Source organism: Seriola lalandi, unplaced genomic scaffold, assembly GCF_002814215.2.
Source record: "Seriola lalandi dorsalis isolate HSWRI2012SDOR001 ecotype SW California unplaced genomic scaffold, Sedor1 jcf7180002054568, whole genome shotgun sequence".
Lineage (NCBI taxonomy): Eukaryota > Metazoa > Chordata > Actinopteri > Carangiformes > Carangidae > Seriola > Seriola lalandi.
The window spans coordinates 1268921-1290162 of NW_019525121.1; the positions used below are offsets into that span (position 1 = coordinate 1268921).

The following is a 21242-nucleotide window of genomic DNA, read 5'->3' on the forward strand; positions in this document are numbered from 1 at the left end:
CATACCACTAAAATATCTCTTAGTTAAGATACTATACTTCTTTGACATGACACAGAATTTCACTTTTTTTTATCAGAAGATGCCAAAGAGCAAAATAAAAAAAACCCTTAAGGCACAAACCAAATGAATATATTGTTGAAACAATTTTGTAAACTGACTTTTTTGTGTCTAAAACTATTTTGTGACTGTAAGCTGTTTAAAAGATCAAAAATTTAAATAATTGAAAACTAATTGCGCAAACCTAGTTTTTTTTTTAACCAAAATTTCAAAAACCGCAGCTTAATTGTCATTCTGTTTTTCAAATAATCAATATTATGTTAACTCACCTTTAATTTGGACATTCTTTGGCGTGTTCTCCATTTCTTTTATTGTTTCCGTTATCTTTTCACTCTCTCTCTTTTCACACTCTTCACTCTCTCTCTTTCAGTCTGTGTGTCCAGATTTCCCTGCAGTTCTTCTCCTTGTGTCTGTCTTGTTTGTAGATGTAGGGGATGAGGAGGAGGCGGGCCCTCTCCGCCGCTTCCAAAATTCTCGGGAGAGGTGCAAGTTCCTCGCCCCCTCCATCTCAGTTTCCGTGCCCGAGGACGACCCCTACCACTCCGACGAGGAGTACTATGAGCACCCATTGTTCAGCCCAGAGTGGACGCACTCGGGCTCTCGCCCCACAGGGCAGGCCGTGGCCTTTAGACAGATTGAAGGTGAACCACGCATGGTTCCTCTTTGCCATTTCCCCCTTCATCTCCGCTCTCTTTCTTTCTCTCCTTTCTCTTTTTAACACCAGTTTCCTCTTCTGTGATTTGACCTCCTCCCTCCATCCCTCCCTCCTTCCGTCCTTCCGTCTCTCCGTCCGTCAGTTCGTCTCTTCGTCCGTCTTTGTGTGTGTTTGTGCGTCCTTGTGATGTTTGTTCGCTCAAAATCTGAGCAATTTCATATTTGTTTAACAGTCATATTTCTTTTTATTTATTTATTTATTTCACCCAAAGCTATTGCTACCTGTGGTTGCCATGCCATTAAGTCCAACACATAGCAGTGATGTCTCTAAAGGATGACAATGTTTTATTGTGATTCAGTCAATGGACACAATACACTACAGTTCTCATCAGTAAGACCACAGGGTTGACTTTTGAGACAAGATTTAAGGCCAAAATGGATTTTTTAAAGATATCGTGCATGACTGATGACCCCTGTGCACAAATTTCTCTCTACAAATCATCTCCCAGAGTTGTGTCTTGGCTCATTCCTTAAGACTACCCCTTATTCCTTTAATTATGCTGCACTGTCTCAGACCCTCTATACTCATCCCTAACTACTCGTACACTCTCACTGTGGCAACAACCAAGACTTTCAGCTCACCAGCACAAGTACCCGCATACAACCTTCTTAACAATTACATCAGTATTTATTATCATTATTATTATTATTATTCTCTTAAAAATGACAAGATACAAGATGTTTCTTTTCAAAATTGTTGGCCCAAATACATAGACAGAACCTGGGACCTCAGTGAGTTTTTTACTAAGGCTACACAAGTACACAACATGGCCTACTCTCAGTTCTCTGTTGTAAGCCACTCTCAGGCTGTTATCATCAAAATAAATCTGTTGAATGGACAGATGCTGACTTCATCAGCAGACAAGAACTTCATTTGTACCACCGCCTCCTCCCAGTGAATACACTGATAGACCTTAACTCCTTCAATATTTCTCCATAGCAGCATGTCCTAGACTAACACAATTAATATACTAAGCAAAGCAAAGCTTACACAGTTCAAAATCCAGTACGTGCTGTGTCGGGAATCTGACGCACTCTGCTTTCTACTGCACTGGACTGCAGGCAGAGATTTCAGAAATGCTCTGAACAGAGTTTCTTCTACAGTAGTGCAGTGTTAGTCCATGAAGTGTTACTACTTCATTTATGTTTCCATTTTTCTTAAACAACCTCAGTCAGCAATGACGTTAGGTCAGGTAGGTTGTAGGCATGCCTTGAAGCTATATATCGTTATAGATTCCTTACATACTCTGTATACTAAGTGACCAAAGTAGAAAACACACTTGCATACAACACTCTGTACTTTATGTGTAATGTACCTGTATTTGTGAAGAGACAAGCACTTTAGGTAATCTTTTCCCAAAGCTGAAAGTGCCCCATCATAAATTGTGTTCTCACATAAGCCAAGTCTGTGTTGCCTGTAGTCTTAATGTGTCCCCCTCTCACCCTGTTTTTGAGAAGAAGAGACCATGGAGGCTCTTACAGCTGAATACGAGGAGGAGGTGGAAGAGGAGGAGGAGAGTGCAGAGGCAGCAGAGTCCGAGGCAGCTCTTGATGAGCAGCAATGGAGTGGGGAAGAGCCTGAGCTGGACAGCCCCCAAGCTGAGCCCTTAGAGCAGGCAGAGGCCATAGACGAGGCTCAGGACCTAGACCTGGAGCCGATCGAAGCAGTTAGTGCTGCTGCAGAAAGATCAATGGACAGAGAGGAGGAGGAAGCAGAGGGTGAGGAGAGCCCTGAGACAGGTGTGTCCTGCCCTCTGCTCTCCCTGCCTGCATGTTACTGCATTGTCCACTGTATAAAAACACCAGATGTGTCAAAGGGAACCCATAAGCATATAACATAAACATTACAATTCAGGTGGAATGGCAAGTAATTCTCTCTGCACTCTGCTGTGGCTGCAAGGCAACACAGGCTTGTTGGTGAAAAGAGTCACATTCTTTTAACTTAACCTGGTTTTATTGTGTGTTATATTTGCGCTTGCATTTTTCTTTTTTCTTGCTGTGGTCGTTTAGGCCGGGCATTTCGTATTGGTATGATGAAGTATTGCTGAACGTGGTAGTGCTTTTTGTTACCGCTATAAGCTTACAGGTTTCTCATTATATCTTCATATGGCTTGGTGCTGGTATCCCAGTGCTACGCACTATACCATGAATCATACTTATCACTCATATTATTATCATAATTCTGTGTACAGAATTTGCAAGGGGTTTTGTGTTGGCTGTCTCATGTTCAGTGTGTTACAGTTGTTGGTAGAACCATATCTCATCAAGTGCATTACTTTATCAGCAAAATTCAAAATCATTTGTGGCTTCTGTTTGTTTTGTCACTGTTAGAGCATTTCTCTGTCATCACCAGCAAGGTTCTTCCATAATTGTGCTAATGTTCTTTCAATTGTGCACTGACATTTGAAAGTTATTATTAAGACCCTAAATTTATTTGATCTTAGCAAAACTATGTGAACACTGACAAATTTTAACTGGACACAATCTCAAAACATTTTATTGCACTTATAAAGAAAAATGACAGAAATGCTATTTCTTTTTGTATCTGATGTTTTGAAGAGTGGCATGGATATCCATCCCATTTGTTATTGCTTGTTTCCCATAAATCAGCATCACAGTTTCCTCATGCCGGTTCCGTCACATACCATGCCATATTCTCATCCATCTGTGACTTGGTGGACCCCATAATCCCGCCGTACTTCTTCAGTGATGGCCGTATCATTGTGCTGTAAGTTTCTAGGACAGCTTTGCCTGTTTCTGTAATAACGGCTTTCCAGGTCCCTGCCTTAATATTATATCTCACTCGCAGCATGCCAAAGCAATATTTGTCTATGTTGATCAAATCAGACAACTTACAGATGTCCTTTCAGCTTTGAAGATGGACTCAGACAAGCAGGGAAGTGGGTCCATGAGTCCAGACAGCATTGGATCAGAGAAACGTCCAGAGGAGTTTTTTGAGCCCCAGGTCCAAGGGTTCTTTGCTGGTGAACGAGTTGTACCAGAGAGCCCCACCATGGATATGCCGTCCTTTGTACCTCAAAATGTTCAAAACCAAGCCAAAGAATCTGCCAGATCTCTCACGCTTCAGCCTCCATATGGTGAACCAATCACAGTGTCAGAGAAGCAGCCGTCAGTGGAGGTGGTGGAGTTCAGCAGCATTGGTGCACCTTCTGACTTTTCTTCAATGGGAGTCAAAGTTCAAGAAGGAGACTCAATGAGAGACACAAGAGACAGATCTGGCATGTCAGCATATTTTGAAACATCAACTGTTGAGGCTGATGAGGGTAAGGGTGAAGGTTATTACGAACTGAGCACAGCTGGTGAAGAGAAGAGTACAACTGATTCCGGGTCTCAGGAGATCAGTTACAGCACACTAGCTGAAGCCCAGGATAAACCTGAAACCAAAAAAAGTACACCAGAAGACACTGGAGTGTTCACACTTCCCGACAGGAGTAATGAATGCCGACTTTCCCCGGGTAAACTGGCCTTAGAGCAGAGGAGTTACTCTCTTAACATCACCATTGGAGCAATGGATCAGAGTGGCCAGGGCAAACCTAGGAACTTCTCCCCACTGGCCACAGATATCATGTCATACACTAGTGGAAGTCTAGATGAGTCAGCAGACTACCTCCCAGTCACTACACCCTCTGTGGATAAGCCTCCATCCTTCCCTCCCCTGATCCTGGAGACTGCAGCTTCCATCACTTCAGATTCCTCATCTCCTCCAAGGACCACTGAACCAGTCTCAAAACACAGCCCTGAACCAGAGTCACCAGAATCACCGCAGCCCCCTAAAAATGCCTATAAAAATGGTACAGTGATGGCACAAGACTTACCTGAGATGTTGGACCTTGCTGGTACCCGTTCAAGACTGGCATCAGAAAACACTGACCCAGAAATTATCCGGAGAAAGTCAATTCAAGCTGATGTCCCTGCCTTTGCTGACGACCCATTGGCTAGCCTAGTGTCAGGGGAACAGAGTCCTGGGGCCAGAAAAAGTGAAAGCCAGCTAGAGGAGATGGGCTATTGTGTGTTCAGTGAATATTCAGGGCCCATGCCATCTCCTGCAGATGTATTTAGCCCTACAGACACTTCTGGACAGGTCTTCACCCCCTCAGTTCTGGAGGAGAAAGTGGCTGAGCAGGCAAGGAAATTAGCCGTCAGAGACACATCTGTGGAGGACAAGAGCCAGCCGTCAAGAGCTGCTGAAGTCACTGAGGAGAAAGACCAGAAGCAGGTAGAGAGAAAAGCTTCTGTTGAAGAAAAAGGCAAGGAGATTGTAGATGGTCAGCTGACTAAATCTGCAAGTGAGCAGGAGAAACCACCTGCTCAGCCAACTGAGTCCTTTGTGACACCAACGGTCACTGTGACTCTAGAAGAAGGAGGGAGGTCACTGAGTGAGACTGAACGACAAGCCAGTGGCGAAGGCTCAGCATCTGAAACTGAGATTGCTGACTACGAGAGGCAGATCCGCAAATTAGAGATGGAGGACAGGCCCCTCAGTTTGGAGGAGGAACGAGAACTGCAGGAGCTTCGGGAGAAGGTGAAGCTGGTCCACCAGGAGGCCTATGAGGAAGTGGATGCTGAAGATGTCTACCAGTTGACCGGAGTGGCCAAGGACCGTATTGCCAGGCCAGTGAAAACTTCACCTGCTTCATCTGTGGAGAGCAACATCGATGATGACAAGCTGCTCTCCCCAGTGCTCTCACCTTCCAAGCTTAAACAAAGAGAGGTTTATGGCTCCCCAAAAAGAACACCTTCACCAGTGTTAGGAATAAACAAAGAGGAGAAAGTGAAAGTGGAATTAGAAAGAAACTTGAAAGAAGAGCAAGAGAGGGAAGCAGCTGAGAAGAAAATGAAAGAAGAGGCGGAGAAAAACAAAAAAGAAATGAAAGAGAGAGAAGAGCGTGAAAGGAGAGAGAAAGAGGAAAGAGAGAAAGAAGAGGCAGAGAGGATACTGAGGGAAGAAAAAGAACGGAAGGAAAAGGGACAGAAAGAGCAAAAGATGAAAGAGAAATTAGAGAAAGAGAAGAAAGAGAAAGATGAGAGAGAGAAGAAAGAGAAAGAAGAGAGAGAGAAGAAAGAAAAGGAAAGAATGGAACAAGAGGAGCGAGAAAAAATAGAAAGAGAGGAAAAAGAAAGAATAGAGAAAGAGTTGAGGGAGAAGGAAGAGAAAGAAAAAGTAGAGAAGGAACTAAAAGAGAAGGAAGAGAAAGAAAAGAAAGAGAGGGAACTAAAGGAGAAGGAGGAGAAAGAAAAGCTAGAAAGGGAAATAAAAGAGAAAGAAGTGAAAGAAAAACTAGAGAGGGAACTAAAAGAGAAGGAAGAAAAAGAAAAGCTAGAGAGGGAACTAAAAGAGAAGGAAGAGAAAGAAAAGCTAGAGAGGGAACTAAAAGAGAAGGAACAGAAAGAAAAGAAAGAGAGGGAACTAAAAGAGAGGGAAGAGAAAGAAAGGGAACTGAAAGAGAAAGAAAAGCTAGAGAGGGAACTAAAGGAGAAGGAAGAGAGAGAAAAGAAAGAGAGGGAACTAAAAGAGAGGGAAGAGAAAGAAAAGATAGAGAGGGAACTGAAAGAGAAGGAAGAGAAAGAAAAGATACAGAGGGAACTGAAAGAGAAGGAAGAGAAAGAAAAGATAGAGAGGGAACTGAAAGAGAAGGAAGAGAAAGAAAAGATAGAGAGGGAACTGAAAGAGAAGGAAGAGAAAGAAAAGAAAGAGAGCGAAGAGAAAGAAAAGAAAGAGAGGGAAGAGAAAGAAAAGAAAGAGAGCGAACTGAAAGAGAAGGAAGAGAAAGAGAAAGTGGCTGAGGTGGACAAAACGGTTGCAGACAAGCCTCAAGAGATAGCGAGACAACCAGAGGAAAAAGTAGCCTTGACACCTGCTGAAAAAGAAGCTGAAAAACCTGTGGAGGCTGAACAGGAGGAAGAGGGAGGTGAGGAAGACATGTTAGAGAAAGCAGGGGCAGGAGCTGGGGCAGCGGGAATGAAAGAGATCCCAGAGACCCGTGCTGCCATCGAATCAGTGGTGACAGTTGAAGACGATTTCATCACTGTGGTCCAGACCATCGATGAAGCAGATGAGCCGGGACACAGTGTTCGTTTCTCGGCTCCTCCTGAGGCTGAAGGCCTTTGTGTCGGTCCCCGGAAGGAGGAAGACGAGGAAGACGAGGAATCTGTGGAGTTAGCCCAAGAAGCAGACATGGAGGCTGCCAGTCTAGAGGAGGTGGGTGATGTTCCTGAGACCCCTGCCTCCCCCGAGAAGGAGGCTCAAACCATAGAAACAGAAGAACCAACAGAAAGCTATGATAGAGATGAGACCACAATGGACGACTCCATCCTGGACAGCTCCTGGGTTGACACACAAGGTGAGATCTCATTGGTGGCTTCGCTTCTGATCTTTTTCCCGTTTCTTCCTCCTTCTGCCTTAAATAAACAAATTGAATCCTGTTTTATATTTTTCATGTCCTGTTTTTCCACATTGCAGATGATGATAAGAGTATGTTAACAGAGCAGATTGAGCCTTTGCCCAAGGTGCCCAGCCCAGTCAAAAAGCTTGGTGTGGTCCCGAACAAACAGACACAACAGAAGAAGCCAGAGAAACAGGAGAAGCTGGTCAAACCAAAGACCAAAGGAGGGCGGGCTAGAGGTCGAATCTCCACACCAGAACGCAAACCTGTCCGCAAAGAACCTGTCTACATCCCTAGAGAGGAAGTCAAGAAGAAAAAAGGTTCTTGTTATTTTGTTTTCCTTTTGATTTCTTGTGATTTATTTCGTACCTACACAACTGTTTGTGTCACTAAAAAACTGCAGTCTGAATATCTCACTAACACAGTGATTTGAGTTCTTTATACAGCAGCACTTCATATTTTTACCATGGTTCAGCATCAGTCTCTGCTTATTGTTGTCTCTCTGCTTTTGTTAATGACCCTGTTTCCTTTGATAATGTAGCTGTGATAAGGAAGACTGAGCTTTCCAAAAAAATGGAGAGTCGGTCTCAATCCCCAATTAAGAGGAGCATGATGAAATCAGCTGTTCGCGAGACCCGCTCCACCCAGCACCACTCCTGCCCCAGAAGGAGAACCACAGGTGACACATTGCCTCGGTCTATCACACAACTGGTGCTATCTGCAGGAGAGTCACCAGAAGACCAGTTCTCACTACATTTTACCTCCACTCTCAGCTTCCATTTGGTTTTAGCATCCATTTTGTTTCAGTGGTTTGTTTTTGTCATGCAGGTTTCATTGTATTCGAACACAATAAAAATTTACTGCCATACTTGTTTCATTTGGTTTCATTTATCTTTTTTGTTTTTTTGTTTTGTGTTGTTTTTTGCTCACTTTCTCTGTTCCATGAAGAGTAACTTAACACCAAGCTGCAAAGCACTGTTTCACTGACATCCTCTGCTTTAAAGTTTGTATATATGTGCGCTCAGATGTGTGCTTCATGTATCTGTAACCACACCTAACAGATTTCAAGCTGCACTTTACACGTCACTACTGCGAGGTCAATAAAAACAAAAAAAAAGTTGTTTCAAATATTTTGAAGCTTTGTCTGATGATCACGGACACTTTGTTTGGTCATAAAAACCAATAAAACCTTTCTGACCCCTTTGGTCTTTTTTAAGAATTACATATCCACTCTACCACAAGCTTATTTCAACCTATGGTTGCCAGGCAACTAGTAATCCATGGTTTTGCTCTATGGGACCTGATACTATAAAGACCCTATGATGCTGCACTGTCCCAGAGGCAGTTTGCACTTCATTTCCCCCTGACAGACTGAATTCTGTGTCATTGATGATGAAAGCCCAGTATACAGCTGCACTGCCCCAATTAGATTTTTTTCCAGCATTGCCTTACATAATACAATATCCTCTATTCTGTGTGATATCTTGCCAAATCTTTGCAGAACAGAGCTCTCAAGGGGGCAGCAACCCACTCCCGCAGAGCATTTGATTTGTCATATAGCTAACAATGCCAAATGTTTACAAAGTCCTATGCAAACCACATATCCTCAACAGGATAAAAATATGGTGATAATCTCCCAAAGTGGCAAATGTCAAAGGCTCTCACTTGTTCTCCTCCTATGTATGAAAGTTAATACATGTATTCTGTGTGAGTATTTTGATTTCCCTGAAATCCTGTTTCTCTGTCTGTCTGTCCCTTAGAGGCCCTACCAGACAGTCGTCAGCCTCTCAGTGTTGCAAGACAGTCTCGCGACACAGCATCGGTGAGTATACTCCACCAGCCTAACAATGACGTAACCTCTGTCTCCAGAACCTCTCAGAGAAAAATATAAAGATTTACTGACAAAGAGCCTAAATCAACAGTCGGGTTTGTGTTAGAACCACGGAATAAACACCAAGGAATAAACACCAATCAGGAGAAACTGACACTGATGACAGAACCTGAAACTCCTAAACGAGCTGACTGACTGCTCAGTCACCAGAAAACTGTACTTTCCAACATTAGATCTACTGTCTCTTTCATTGTTATTGGTGTCTGTGACAGATTTCAAACCTTTAGCTCTTGCTTGGACTGTAATAACATGGAACTCGAGTACACAAGTTGCCTTGTGCATCGTTAGTGCTTAAACTGAAACAATACCACATTAATGAAGCAGAATAATTACCTTAGAATTAAGATTCATTAAAAATCTGTTACATATTTCTCTCTTGTGACTTCCAGAGCAACCTAATGATCCATTCAGATAAACACATCACTTACGGTTTAAACCAGTGCTGTGTGCCTTCTTTCTGAGTCCCAATCGCTGCATGAAAAACAGTACATTGCAGTCTATATTAACACCACTTTTCCTTCGTATTGAATGAAAAAAATATTTATGTTGGTCGATTGCTGTTGCTTTTTGTTTGCTATTGTTGCCTTGTTTAATGGGTTTTTGCACAAGTAGATAAGACAGATCCATTTAGAATGTTTTTTTTTTTTTAACTGAGTGGGTGTTGAATCACCCTGTGACATTTCACCAGCGGCTGTGGTCGTGACTCCATTTTACTCCTCCACCATGGTAATGACAGTTATTGTGTCTGAAATAACACGGTTTCTGCATTTCTTAAATGTCATGTCATTACAGCATACTGTGTAGTGTATTCTGTCACTTTGAGCCCACATTATATTCCACTTTTGATTTACACTCTCTATTTAAAGTCTACAAATACATCTGTTACTGTGGTCTGCAGTGTAACTTGAAATCTTGCATGGGCATGGTGAACAGTATCTTTGTTTTTTGTTTGTATTTTAATGGATGAACACAGTGTTTACATTTCTTTGTTATATGTTCAAAATGAATGTGCATGAATGCCTGTTTTGTTGATCATTAGATGCTAAGCACACAAGATCTGGTGTTAATATCTCATTCCTCATCCTACAAAGCGTACATCAGATCTTTTGCACTGATAATGCATGTTGAAGCACTGTTATTTTCACCACTCTTTTGTCACCCTATGTCCTGTATTTGGTGCCATGCTACTCACCCAACGGGCGGCATCATTGTGCCATCTCAGTGCCATGCCCATCGTTTGCCACTAACAAAGATCCCCACCTCCATATCCAGAGTGACTGCCTCATTAGATAGACCTCGCCCATCCTCAGCAGAGCTTCTAGGCTCCCCAGTATTACAGAGACTCAGAGCCAAGGTAGGTGGTTGGTAGAGCAGCACTGTAGCTGCAGGTCTGACGTTCTGGCGTTCTGAAAAGATCCACATTAACATGATTTGTTTACAACTTACTTCCATTTTGTAATATTTTGCGCGTAAACCTGTTTCACCTCCTATAAAAAATCAATCACAGGCCTAAGGATTTTCATCTTGTCTCTGGTGTGTGCCAACAGGACGGAGGATCACGAAGCCCAGACAAGAGGTCCTCCCTGCCGCGGCACGGCTCCATTCTGAGTCGCCGTGGGTACCATGACCACGAGGAGAGTTCCACCTCCATCACCAGCTCTGGCTCCACTGCTCCCCGCAGACCCACATGTAGGCTCCAGCTCCTTTAATCAACTCACTTTACAAAGAATCAGTATTCGGGTGGCATTAGGTAGCCTAAAACCAACATCCACCAGTGGGAGTCAAAACAACACTGATTCAACCAATATAACTTTTCAAAAGCATATATTATACCAAAGCAGATAAATGATTGCTTTAATGTAAATATAAAGATCTTTAAGAAAAATGAAAAACACACGCCTGACATTTTATGTTCATATTCTAAGGGGATAAAAGCCTCTTCATTTTATTTAGGTATAATTTTGATTATTTTAACAAGCCCTAGCTTTAGTGTGCCAATGAGAGATGTGCATGGTGGAAATAAAATTGCCATTGTTTTATCTTTGCTCACACTATACCAAGATGTACTGTATGTACTTTCTCCTTGCTGTATTTTTATTTGCTTCACTCATTCTGTACTAATCAGATCAGAAGCTTATTCATGTTATTCTCTTGACCATCTCCGTGTAACAGTAGATCTCACTGTCTTTGATGTTTTATCAAAACATAACTTGCTTTAGTACAGATCCAGGTGAATGTAAGTGGGATTTGACTGCTTGCAAATCTCCCCCTTTTTTCTTCTTTGTTCTTGTAGCTAAATCTTAATCCTTTCCTCCTTTGCCTTCTGTAGCATTTCGCCCTGAGATGAGGGCAGAGCATAGGACAGGACGAGCCCCTAGTATGACAGGTAGAAGGGATTTTCTATACCTCTGTCAGTGTTATAGCAAAACATTTTCTAAAGGATTATTGTAATGGATTGTGTTAGGCTGTACAAGTCTTAGTAAACTGGTACCTCAATGGATGTTCAGGTTAACACCAAACATCCGTAATGAGAAGTTCTTATTATAAAACATGTTAAATTATTTTTATGACAATTGCAATATAATACAGCACCTTTTTACCTTCAGCTCCCACTTTTACCCTTTAAATTCTTCCAACCAGTAACAGAATCAGTCCGCTCCCGTTCGGCTCGCAGTGGCCATTCCACCCCCCGTACTCCTGGCTCCATAGCCATCACCCCAGGGACCCCTCCCAGCTACTCATCATCCTCCAGGACCCCTGGAACCCCTCGCTCCCTCAGCTTGATTTCCCAGGAGAGGAAGGTGGCAGTAGTCCGCACCCCACCCAAGTCGCCTGCAACCACACCCAAGCAGCTTCGCATCATTAACCAGCCACTGCCTGACTTCAAGAATGTCAAGTCCAAGATCGGCTCCACAGAGAATATCAAGTACCAGCCCAAAGGAGGACAGGTGACACTCTTCTACCACACTTCCCCACAAAACCTGTAGCTTCTGACTAAATACTTGTTTATTTCTTTCACCTCTGCAATGCTGCATTCTTATTTATACTGGTTTTAATGTGTTTCTGTTTGTACAACGCATCTCTGTTTAACAATTACAGGGATAGATAGTCATTGAGAAGTTTATTTTTGTTAGTACAGGAAATATGCAGATATAAAGAACTATACCAGTTTCCCCTCAGGTCCATATACACCGATGAGTCACTACATTAAAACCAGTGACTACTTTTAATGTTGTGGCTGCTCGTTGTACATGTAGATCCGTGGGCTATATACCATTGGTATGCACCAAGGCCAGCATTAACAGGCTTGATACCAATTGGATTTTAAAGTGTCTCTTTGTGTAACATCTTCTGCCTTTTTCTTCTGCTTTGATATGCTTATTTCCCATGGCTCCTCTGACCCACCTGTGTCACACTCATAGTCTTTTTTAGTTTCTTAGTTGCTGCTTTCTACTGTTAGCCCTCCAGTCATCCTGCTGACTCACTAGTATAAAAGACAATGAGTGTTCTGTGGAAGAAAAAAAAAATGAAATTCTCAAAACCCTTTATTAAACACAGACTGTTCACTTAAACTAAGAAGGTTAAGAATTAAAATGAATAATTTCACCATTTTACTAAAATTACAATCTACGAAATTATAGTAAAACTGAAAAAAATACCAAATTTCCTCAGACTTTCAAATACTTGAAGGTTCAAGGTAAGGGCTAGCATAGAACAACTCATTTAAAGCCATAACTTTTATATTAACACTGATTTAAATAATGATACTGATATTGAATACAAAGATCAGCTGTCCTTTAGAGTTTTAGCCACTTCCAGTTCATTGTTTGATTTTCCAGTCAGTATGGTGAACTCCTACTGGTGCCCCTGTATGCAACTATGGGCAGCTGTTCCTAGCATGTGAGCTCACACACATGATTACATGTTTCCTGCCCTGTGTGAAATGGCACAGAGCCAGACTAAAGGTGTCAGGGAAGAGAGCTGAGCATGTAGCAGGAAAACACATGTGACACAATGAACCAAACCAATACTAAAGGTTGACAAAAGATCCGGTTGTCCATGTTGCTCTGGATGTATAAAATAAGAAAGCAGTTGTTTGCTTATAGTATATCAAGGTTCTGTTGTTGTGGACTGTTCCCTTTGTCAAAAATGGTTTAAACATTATTATGATCATACAAATAAAACACCAAATGTATCTCAGTTCAGATGGCTGTGTTGCCATTCATGGATCAATACTATGGATCCTGAGGATAAAAGCTGAGATGGGGAGTTTTTTAGTATGATTTCACCCTAATTTTTATATCGAAAAGAAGTAAAAATCAGGCCTCAATAATGTCAGATTTGTACTCATGTCATTTCGTGCCTCTTAATTAGCCATTTCTTTGGCCCCAAATTTCAATAAACAGAGAAGTGACCTGACTGTGACATCACATTGACTGTCAAAACTGTGAGCCATATTTGTCCCTTCAGTTCCTCTCCCCCAGGCTCTGTGAACTGAGCACAACACTTCTGCACAGCAGAAATCTGCATTTCAAATCATGTTTTCCGTTGCTGCACATAATCTGCATTAGCAGGGTGTTTGGGAGTGTATATCCTACAGTTTGACAAACATCTTGTTCTGAAACACAAAGTCAGCACTGCAACAGGAAGCATAGTAATGAAAACAGCAATGTGTCTGTAGCCATCAGCTCTTACAAGCCTCCACTGATGACCTGATTAGGAGTCTAAGCGCTTGGCTGACATCTTTATGACTTGCCAGGTCGCTGCACTGCTCTGTGCAGCCAGCCACAAAATAGGGAGGGATCATGTTCCAAACGCCTCCCTGTCATCTGCAGGAGAAATGGCCTGACTGGAGTTTCTGTGCATGTTTGCATGTGTGTTTGTGTGTGCAAGCATGCATGCTGGGTCATAATCGGTGACAATGCTAAAGCTGGCAATGTTTCGCTTTTCATGCAAATCTCGTTTGGGTAATAGCTGTGCAGAGAGTAAGACAGATGACATTTAGTGTCAGGAATCTTACAAACTTTTATTCCAAGCTTTTACTTTGGGGGTGATTTTTTTTTTTTTTGGAGGATCGTGCAGCTTAATGTCACCTTATGCAGTGAGAGTATCTGTGAGAGTTTACCTTGACAGCGTAGGTAATCCAGTGTTCCCCACCAAGTGCTACATTGGAGTCTGTAGTCTTGTGGCTGTGAAAATGATTGGTTCATGATTGAGTCATAATTTTGGCCCACTGCGTGTCAGCTTATGTTTGGCTGTGAACATTAAACACTTTAAACGCATTTGTTACCTGTAACACAGGGTGTCCTGTAAGAGGGTTAGCTCCTCATTAGATGTACATGGCAATTTAAATGATTTCCTCCGTAATAACTTATGTCGAAAAAGTTTACTATGAACTGTGAATGGTGCGATAACTTGTTAGTCAAAAGATATTTGTTTAATGTTAATATAATTAATTTGTTCCAAATGGAGTTCAGCCAAGAAAGAATTGCATGTTTTAATAATACCAAAATGATGCAAGATGCATACAATGGCTTGTGCTAGCAAAGGTTGTGCTCAAAATCAATTAGACATCAACCAACAGTAAAACATGTTAAATAGCTACAGTATGAACAACCCTAAAAGTAACATTTAGGATTCTCTACCATACAGATAATTTTTATGTGTAATGGTTTATTCATTAATGAACATTTAACAGCAGGATTAAGTAAAGTTTTTCATATATGATTCCAAAATACCTGCTGGTAGCAGTTAACAGAAATTACAGGATTTTGTACTGTTGCTACTTGATCAGGTGAGAACGGTAGGGTGGTAATCCTTAAGTTAACAAGATTCAGTCTCCCATTCCTCAGTACGCTTCTCCCTTTTTTTCCTCGACAGCTCTACATTTTGAAAGTGCAGTGAGAGATGGGTATACAATAGCCGCTTATAAGACTCTGAGTTCCAGCTCACGCAGTTAGAAAATTTAGAATATAAAGAAGCTGGTTCAGTCATGGTCCTCCTCTCAACCCACATGTCTGTCTTGTGTCGCTTGTGACTGAAATATTACTGAACTGTTCATCAGTAGCATAAAGCTATTGTCACGATAAGCTCCTATTTCCAGAGTGTGAAAAAGAACAGTCGTGTTTTGAGCTCAATTCCCATTAAGCTTTCAGCTGGATTTCAGTTTGGACGATAAAATTCTTTAAATACACAGTTTTATTTTAGTCACACATAAAATACAAGTAACCCCTTTCATATGACAGTAAAATACTTCCCTCCTTACCTTTGGTAGTCGCAAGCAGGTCCAAGTAGTTCCTATGTCCAAGCAGCTCCTGTAGTGAGCCTCCCTCAGCCACTGACCTGTCCATTGATTGTCCTCATAGAAGCACAACGACCAAAATATGCCAACAGAGGCCAAACACAGGGCCTCTTGGATCTGGAAGTCAGTGCTGCGCCTCATCTCCGTTACTCTGTGTCTGTCAGGGGCACAGAGTGTGACCTGGACCCAAGACCTGCTGGTACACCTCAGCACTGTTAAATATGGCACAGTGTGTTTTAGGGCCTGGATACGAGTGTGCAACTGAAAGAATGAAACACAATGATAACAGTAAACAATGATGAATTTGAAAGACTATTCTTGATGGATTAAATTAGCATTTTGATGAGGCATAAAGCCCAAGTAAATAAAAAAAAAATATTAAATGAGATAACTCAATTTGTCAAATTATAACTCTTAACTTTTTCTTTACATGATGAATTAATATTTGAGTTTTCAATATTTAATAAAGTCCAACACACAGAACAGCAGCAGGAGCTGTTCTGTTTAGGCAGGAGTCACGTGTGGGATCAAGCCAATCAGAGATCCTGCCCTGTGGGTTAGAATTGATTTGATCTAAAGGTGCTTACACGAATATAAGGGATCCATAGTTCTCAAGAAATAGTTTTTTAACAATTTAAGGAACGCACCAAGTTTCCGAGACGTTTTTCAACTTAAACTTGATGGGAGTGAAAAAATAAAGTGTAAGTGGTGGAACTTGTAGATGCTCCACAGGTAAACACAGCAGTAAAATAAAAATTAAAAATGTCAATATCCAGAAAGGGTTATTGAAAATGATACAAATTTAGTCAGCATCTTTTCTTTTGATATAATGCTAGTTATTTATTTCTATATTCTCTCTATTCTGCTACATATATGTAATATTTTATTATAATATTTTTTCATTATTGTGCTGAAGTTTTACCACAGAGAACTGGAGCAAATAATCAATGTGGCTGATAGATGATTAATGGGCCAACTTCCCAAAAACCTGGTGTATTTGTTTTTTTTTACACATTAAATGGTAATGTCGCATTAACACAAGGTAAATGATGCTCATGATCAACATCTCTCATGCACACTAATTCTTTAAGACTTATTTCATACTTCACATTTTTCAATTCATTGTTCATCACTATCCTGTGGTAGTCTTATAACTAAGTATTGAATCCCATCCACCATGTAAGAGGTCCATGCTATCTGTGTATTTCTCCATAGAATCATATATTAAACAAGAAGGTGGACGTCAGTCACATACTATCAAAATGCAGTTCCAAGGATAATCTGAAGCATTCTCCCGGTGAAGCCAATGTATGTACCCTTCCATCTTTACCCTCCTTGATTGAGGAAATGGGTGATGGCCATATTTAATTCTTGTTTGTCAGTCTGTCTGAAAAAATCCCACTGCATAGTTTGATTAAAAGTTAAGTTACATGCAGCAAGCTGCTTCTTGTTGTGCTGTGCCTGGCTGCATATATAGCTATCTTTGTGGTCTAGTATCGTAGTACTTCAGTTTGTATTTTACCCTGAAATCCTCCTTTCCCACTTGTGTATTGATTCTCACGCTTGAAACTCAGATATGATTCATTATCTCCCTTTTCACTTTCAGTTTGTGGGTAACAAAGGCCACTTTTAAATCTTAGTTGTACAAATGTTATCATATTTTACTCACATACCCATAAGCCGCCAGAAAAGCACAGCAACTGGTAGGTCAGCTCCTGATGTTAGCCACCTCCTTGCCATGAGAGCGGTGCCATAAACCCCAGAATAACTCAGCTCTCTGGCACCAAGGTGGCCTGATGGTTAGAGAGTGCCAGATGACCAAAGCCATGTGTTGGCAAACGTCTGCTGTGCTCAAGTGTACCTCAGTAAGACACTTAAAGTCCCGCTGATAGAGGGGGCTAAGTAAGAAGGAAATGTGCCTGTGCCACTGTGATTGTTAAATTTAAATTAATTTTTCCATTAAATCTCGTTCATCATACTACACATCTTAGGTCTGGTATCTGAGTCTGACAGTTATTTCACATTGTCTTGTTACACCTGTTGTAGATTGTCCCAGAGACTAATAGTGGGTCTACCATTTAGTTAATTGTGTTCTTTCTTACCCTAGAAATGGCTCTGATTCCCATTTCACCGGGGGTGTTAGTTTGTTTCATGTATAATGTTTGACTCTAGATGTTGCCCAGATGAACATTTATAAAAGTAAATTTCGAGACAAAGTAAAATTTTGCTTCATTTTTCGTGCTCCCTCATGCCCCCCCCCCCCCCCCCCCCCCCTTCCAGCAAGGGAAGGGACCAACAACCTTTCTTTTATCATGAGGTATGCCCCTGTCAGTTGATATTTAAATTTTATTGTATAAAAGTATATAAGTTAAATATGTGAATCTTCTGCTGTCTGTTCATTTTAATAGGTTGTAGTCAAAATAAAGAAAGACCTAAAGCATTTATATTATTTTAATTTGGAACAGATGATAAAACATAAGTCCTAATTAATTGTTGTAAAGAAACGAGAAGTGTTTCAGTAGAGAATGCAAGAATGGCTTGGCACCGTTTTTCTTTCTAATTACTAATGCATTACTAGCTTTGGGGAGAATTTTTATGGTAATGTCCTTTTATTCATTTATTTTCATGCCTTTGTTCTCTGACCAGATAGACACTAACTGCACATCAGATATTTCATAGACCTAGGGGAAAGTAATGGCAGAACAGCAGGCACTGTGCTAATTGGGAGCTGGACTCACAATCAGTTTACGACCAACAAGGTCCTGTTTGCTAGTTAGTGTCTCTGCTGTTTGGCTGCTGAATAACCCACTTGTTTACTGGGTGGAACAAGGCATTGTTTTGGTCTGATCAAGTTATTTTGAAGAAAATATAGAACAGTTCAGGGCTCACACACCTCATGGCCTCTTTTCTCCTCTCCTCTCCTCTCCTCTCCTCTCCTCTCCTCTCCTCTCCTCTCCTCTCCTCTCCTCTCCTCTCCTCTCCTCTCCTCTCCTCTCCTCTCCTCTCCTCATGCAAAAATGCTTGGGACATGTTTGTTCTGTGTGTCTTATTTTCTCTCCAGTGTAGTTTCCATCGCTTTTACTGTTCTGCTGGGAAAAATGTATTTAACTGTTAGTGTTTATGTACCAACTCTGCTATGTCTGCATCTCACTCCTGCTTTCTCTCCTTGCAGCTACAGAGAGCTGTTTACCATCTCTGCGCAGTCATATTTCTTTATTATCCCTGCAGCCTAGTGGTCTGAAGTTTGAACTGCCTTTGATTTGCATTTACTTGTATTTTAAATCTGAACAGAGGATAGGCAAAACCATAAGGGAAAATTTGAAGTATCTTCTCAAGTGACACTTTGTGAAGTGAAGATTTTTTGAATGTTTCCTTTTTGTTTTATTGGCTCAAAATTCATATAAAAACAAATTAATTGCAGCAATATCTTTAAATGTCATGTTGCTCTGCACCAAAGCCTTTTACTACCCACAGAAGGGGCTCAAAGGTACAATAACTAGCTTTGGCTTCAGTTTAGCAACATTTTTTGCTGGGGATCCCGTTTTTCATAGGATGTTATGTTATGGTGATTCCTAGAGGGAGACACAGAGTAAAGAGGATCCACTGAGGTGTCACCAGATGTAGCACATTTGTAGCACATATACGGTAGGGTCAAAGCTCATGCTGTGAGACACGTAGTAGAGATGAATCTGTCATGCCTTTTAGCTCAGAGTGATTGTATCCACTAAATGGTGTAGAGGAAGCAACATGGCAACCATTGTGTCAGGTATTAGTTCACTAGAGCCAAACAAACTCAGATGTCTAGGACAGTCTATTTAAGTGGAAAAGATACAAAGTGTTTACGAGATGTTTAAAGTGAAGTGCCATGCCAGAAAGCCCAAGCCTTTTCCCACCTTATTCCTGACCTCCACCCCTGCAGGTTCTCATCCCCAGTGTTAAGCTGGACTATAGCCATGTTCAGTCTAGGTGTGGGTCCTTGGACAGGCGGGGCTACTCAGCAGGAGGTGGAAACGTGAGTCTTGTGCCACAAGTCCACTGTCTCAGTGTTCATGTCAGTGTTATTTCTGTGTTTTGTCGTATTGTGTTTTTTCAGCGTTGCCTTTTCCTTTTTTTCACCTCGCTTTACAATTTCCCAGTTTTCAACACAACATTCTCCATTAGTGGTTTGTGTCCTGCGAGGAATTTTCATACAGAAGGTTGAATGTCTCCTCCTCCAGCACTTGACAACATTTACAACTCTAGCAGCATTCTACATGTAAAGACTATACTTTTTGTACAAAGGCTGTTCTGTTTTGCGCTAAAAGTAGTTTTTTAGCATTGGTAAATTTTTATGCATAGAAGTCTAAATGCATAGAAAAAATTTGTCAAGTTATTACTAGCAAGACTCTTGCCAGCATGTCTCATCCTCCACAGGTAGCACACTGCATGAAGCACTTCCCTCTTAGCTGATTAACTCCGATTACAGACATGTGAAGGCAGCAGGTACAGTGTGTGCTCAATCTGCAGTTTCTAATTTGTGTGATGCACATTATCAAAGCACCGTTATGCAAGCCTCATCATAATGAGACAATTAAAACTTCTCTCTTGACTTTATGCCACTTCCCTCAGAATAGTCTGTTCTCACCAAACCTCTTTTTATTTGCGTCTGACAAATCCGGGTTACCGGGGATAAAAACTGCCTGCAACGCCTTCTTTCCAACAACTGTGGTGCCAGAAGCATCACCTTTATAATTGCAACCGATTATGGTTACGTTTCACAGTAGTGTGACTAGAAACAAGAATTTGTTGTTTTAACAAAATCACATTTATTATGCAACCATAGACAGCTGTTTTGTTCCCAGTTTTGCTGTGGCCTTATTTAATGTGGTAACTATGAGGATCACTGTGATTCTACATTGTATATTGTTATGCACAGTAAACATGGTAATTACTAGTCTTTCAGTATGTATGGAAACACTAATTAAACACAAAGAGACATCTGTTGTCTGTGGCATATTTGGTCTAGCTGCAGTCAAATAAATAAACAGAAGATAATTGATTTTATACATTTTAGCAATTACCAAACTTGCTTACCCCAAAAGAAAAGTGAAATAAACCTCAGCTGTTTGGTTACTTTCATCTTACCAATAAAACTCAAATAAAAGGGATAACCACTCCCTTTTTCTATTAAACTGTATAGTGTTATATGTGTTTAAGGATAATCATAAAAACTAAAAATTGCACAGTGTTATAGTCAAATAGCATATCTAGTCTCAACAGCTAGACAAATATCTCATGTCAATCCACGGTGAGTGACAAATGGCACATAAGACACTGGTCACTTTAAATCACAGCTGACCAACTGACAGTTCTTGCAGCTTTTTATAGCAGGCACATGACAGAGTTGAGGGCCCTCATGAAATGGGTGAGTAACAAGGGGAGCTGAAGGCCACAGAGTAGGTGGCTGAGTTGTTGAATGAACCAGTCACTGGACTGCATCTCCACAGCTTCAGAAATTTGGGGACAGAATGATATAGTACAATTTCCATTCAGAGGAAAGTCCGAAAGGTACATGCAGGCCCTAATATATGGCCCAGTTGAAATTCATAATTTGGTTCTTTTATATGCATATACAGTACTGTGCCAAAGGTTTGGTGTCTAAAACTAAAATGAGGATGCTTTCAAAAATAATAACAAGAATTGTTTTTTATTCATCAATTAACTTAAAAAAAAAAAAAAGTTACTAGAAACAGAAAAAACCTGAATCAAATATATAGTTGGTGTGATCACACTTTGCCTTTAAAACAGTACCAGTTCTCCCAGGTGCACCTGTGCTCAGTTTTTCAACTTATTTGGCAGGTAGGTTGTTCCAAGCCTCTTGGAGAACTTGCAGTTC

At 41.1% G+C, this 21242-nt stretch overlaps 1 protein-coding gene across 4 annotated transcripts in view; it reads left to right on the plus strand.

Annotated features, from left to right (window-relative positions):
* The window catches only part of map2 (microtubule-associated protein 2), a 95826-nt gene that overhangs the window by 68027 nt on the left and 6557 nt on the right, over positions 1-21242 (plus strand). For 2 of the 4 annotated variants that reach the window (XM_087176740.1, XM_087176741.1), the window contains exons 7-15: positions 483-698; positions 3642-7133; positions 7253-7495; positions 7717-7854; positions 8936-8997; positions 10614-10755; positions 11396-11452; positions 11707-12014; positions 19287-19379. In XM_087176740.1, the coding sequence (XP_087032866.1) occupies positions 483-698; positions 3642-7133; positions 7253-7495; positions 7717-7854; positions 8936-8997; positions 10614-10755; positions 11396-11452; positions 11707-12014; positions 19287-19379 (4751 nt within the window). Of the gene's footprint in view, positions 1-482; positions 699-2229; positions 2512-3641; positions 7134-7252; positions 7496-7716; positions 7855-8935; positions 8998-10613; positions 10756-11395; positions 11453-11706; positions 12015-15431; positions 15567-16582; positions 16676-19286; positions 19380-21242 lie in introns of all 4 variants that reach the window. The other 2 variants (XM_087176743.1, XM_087176742.1) reach the window with 2 other exon arrangements.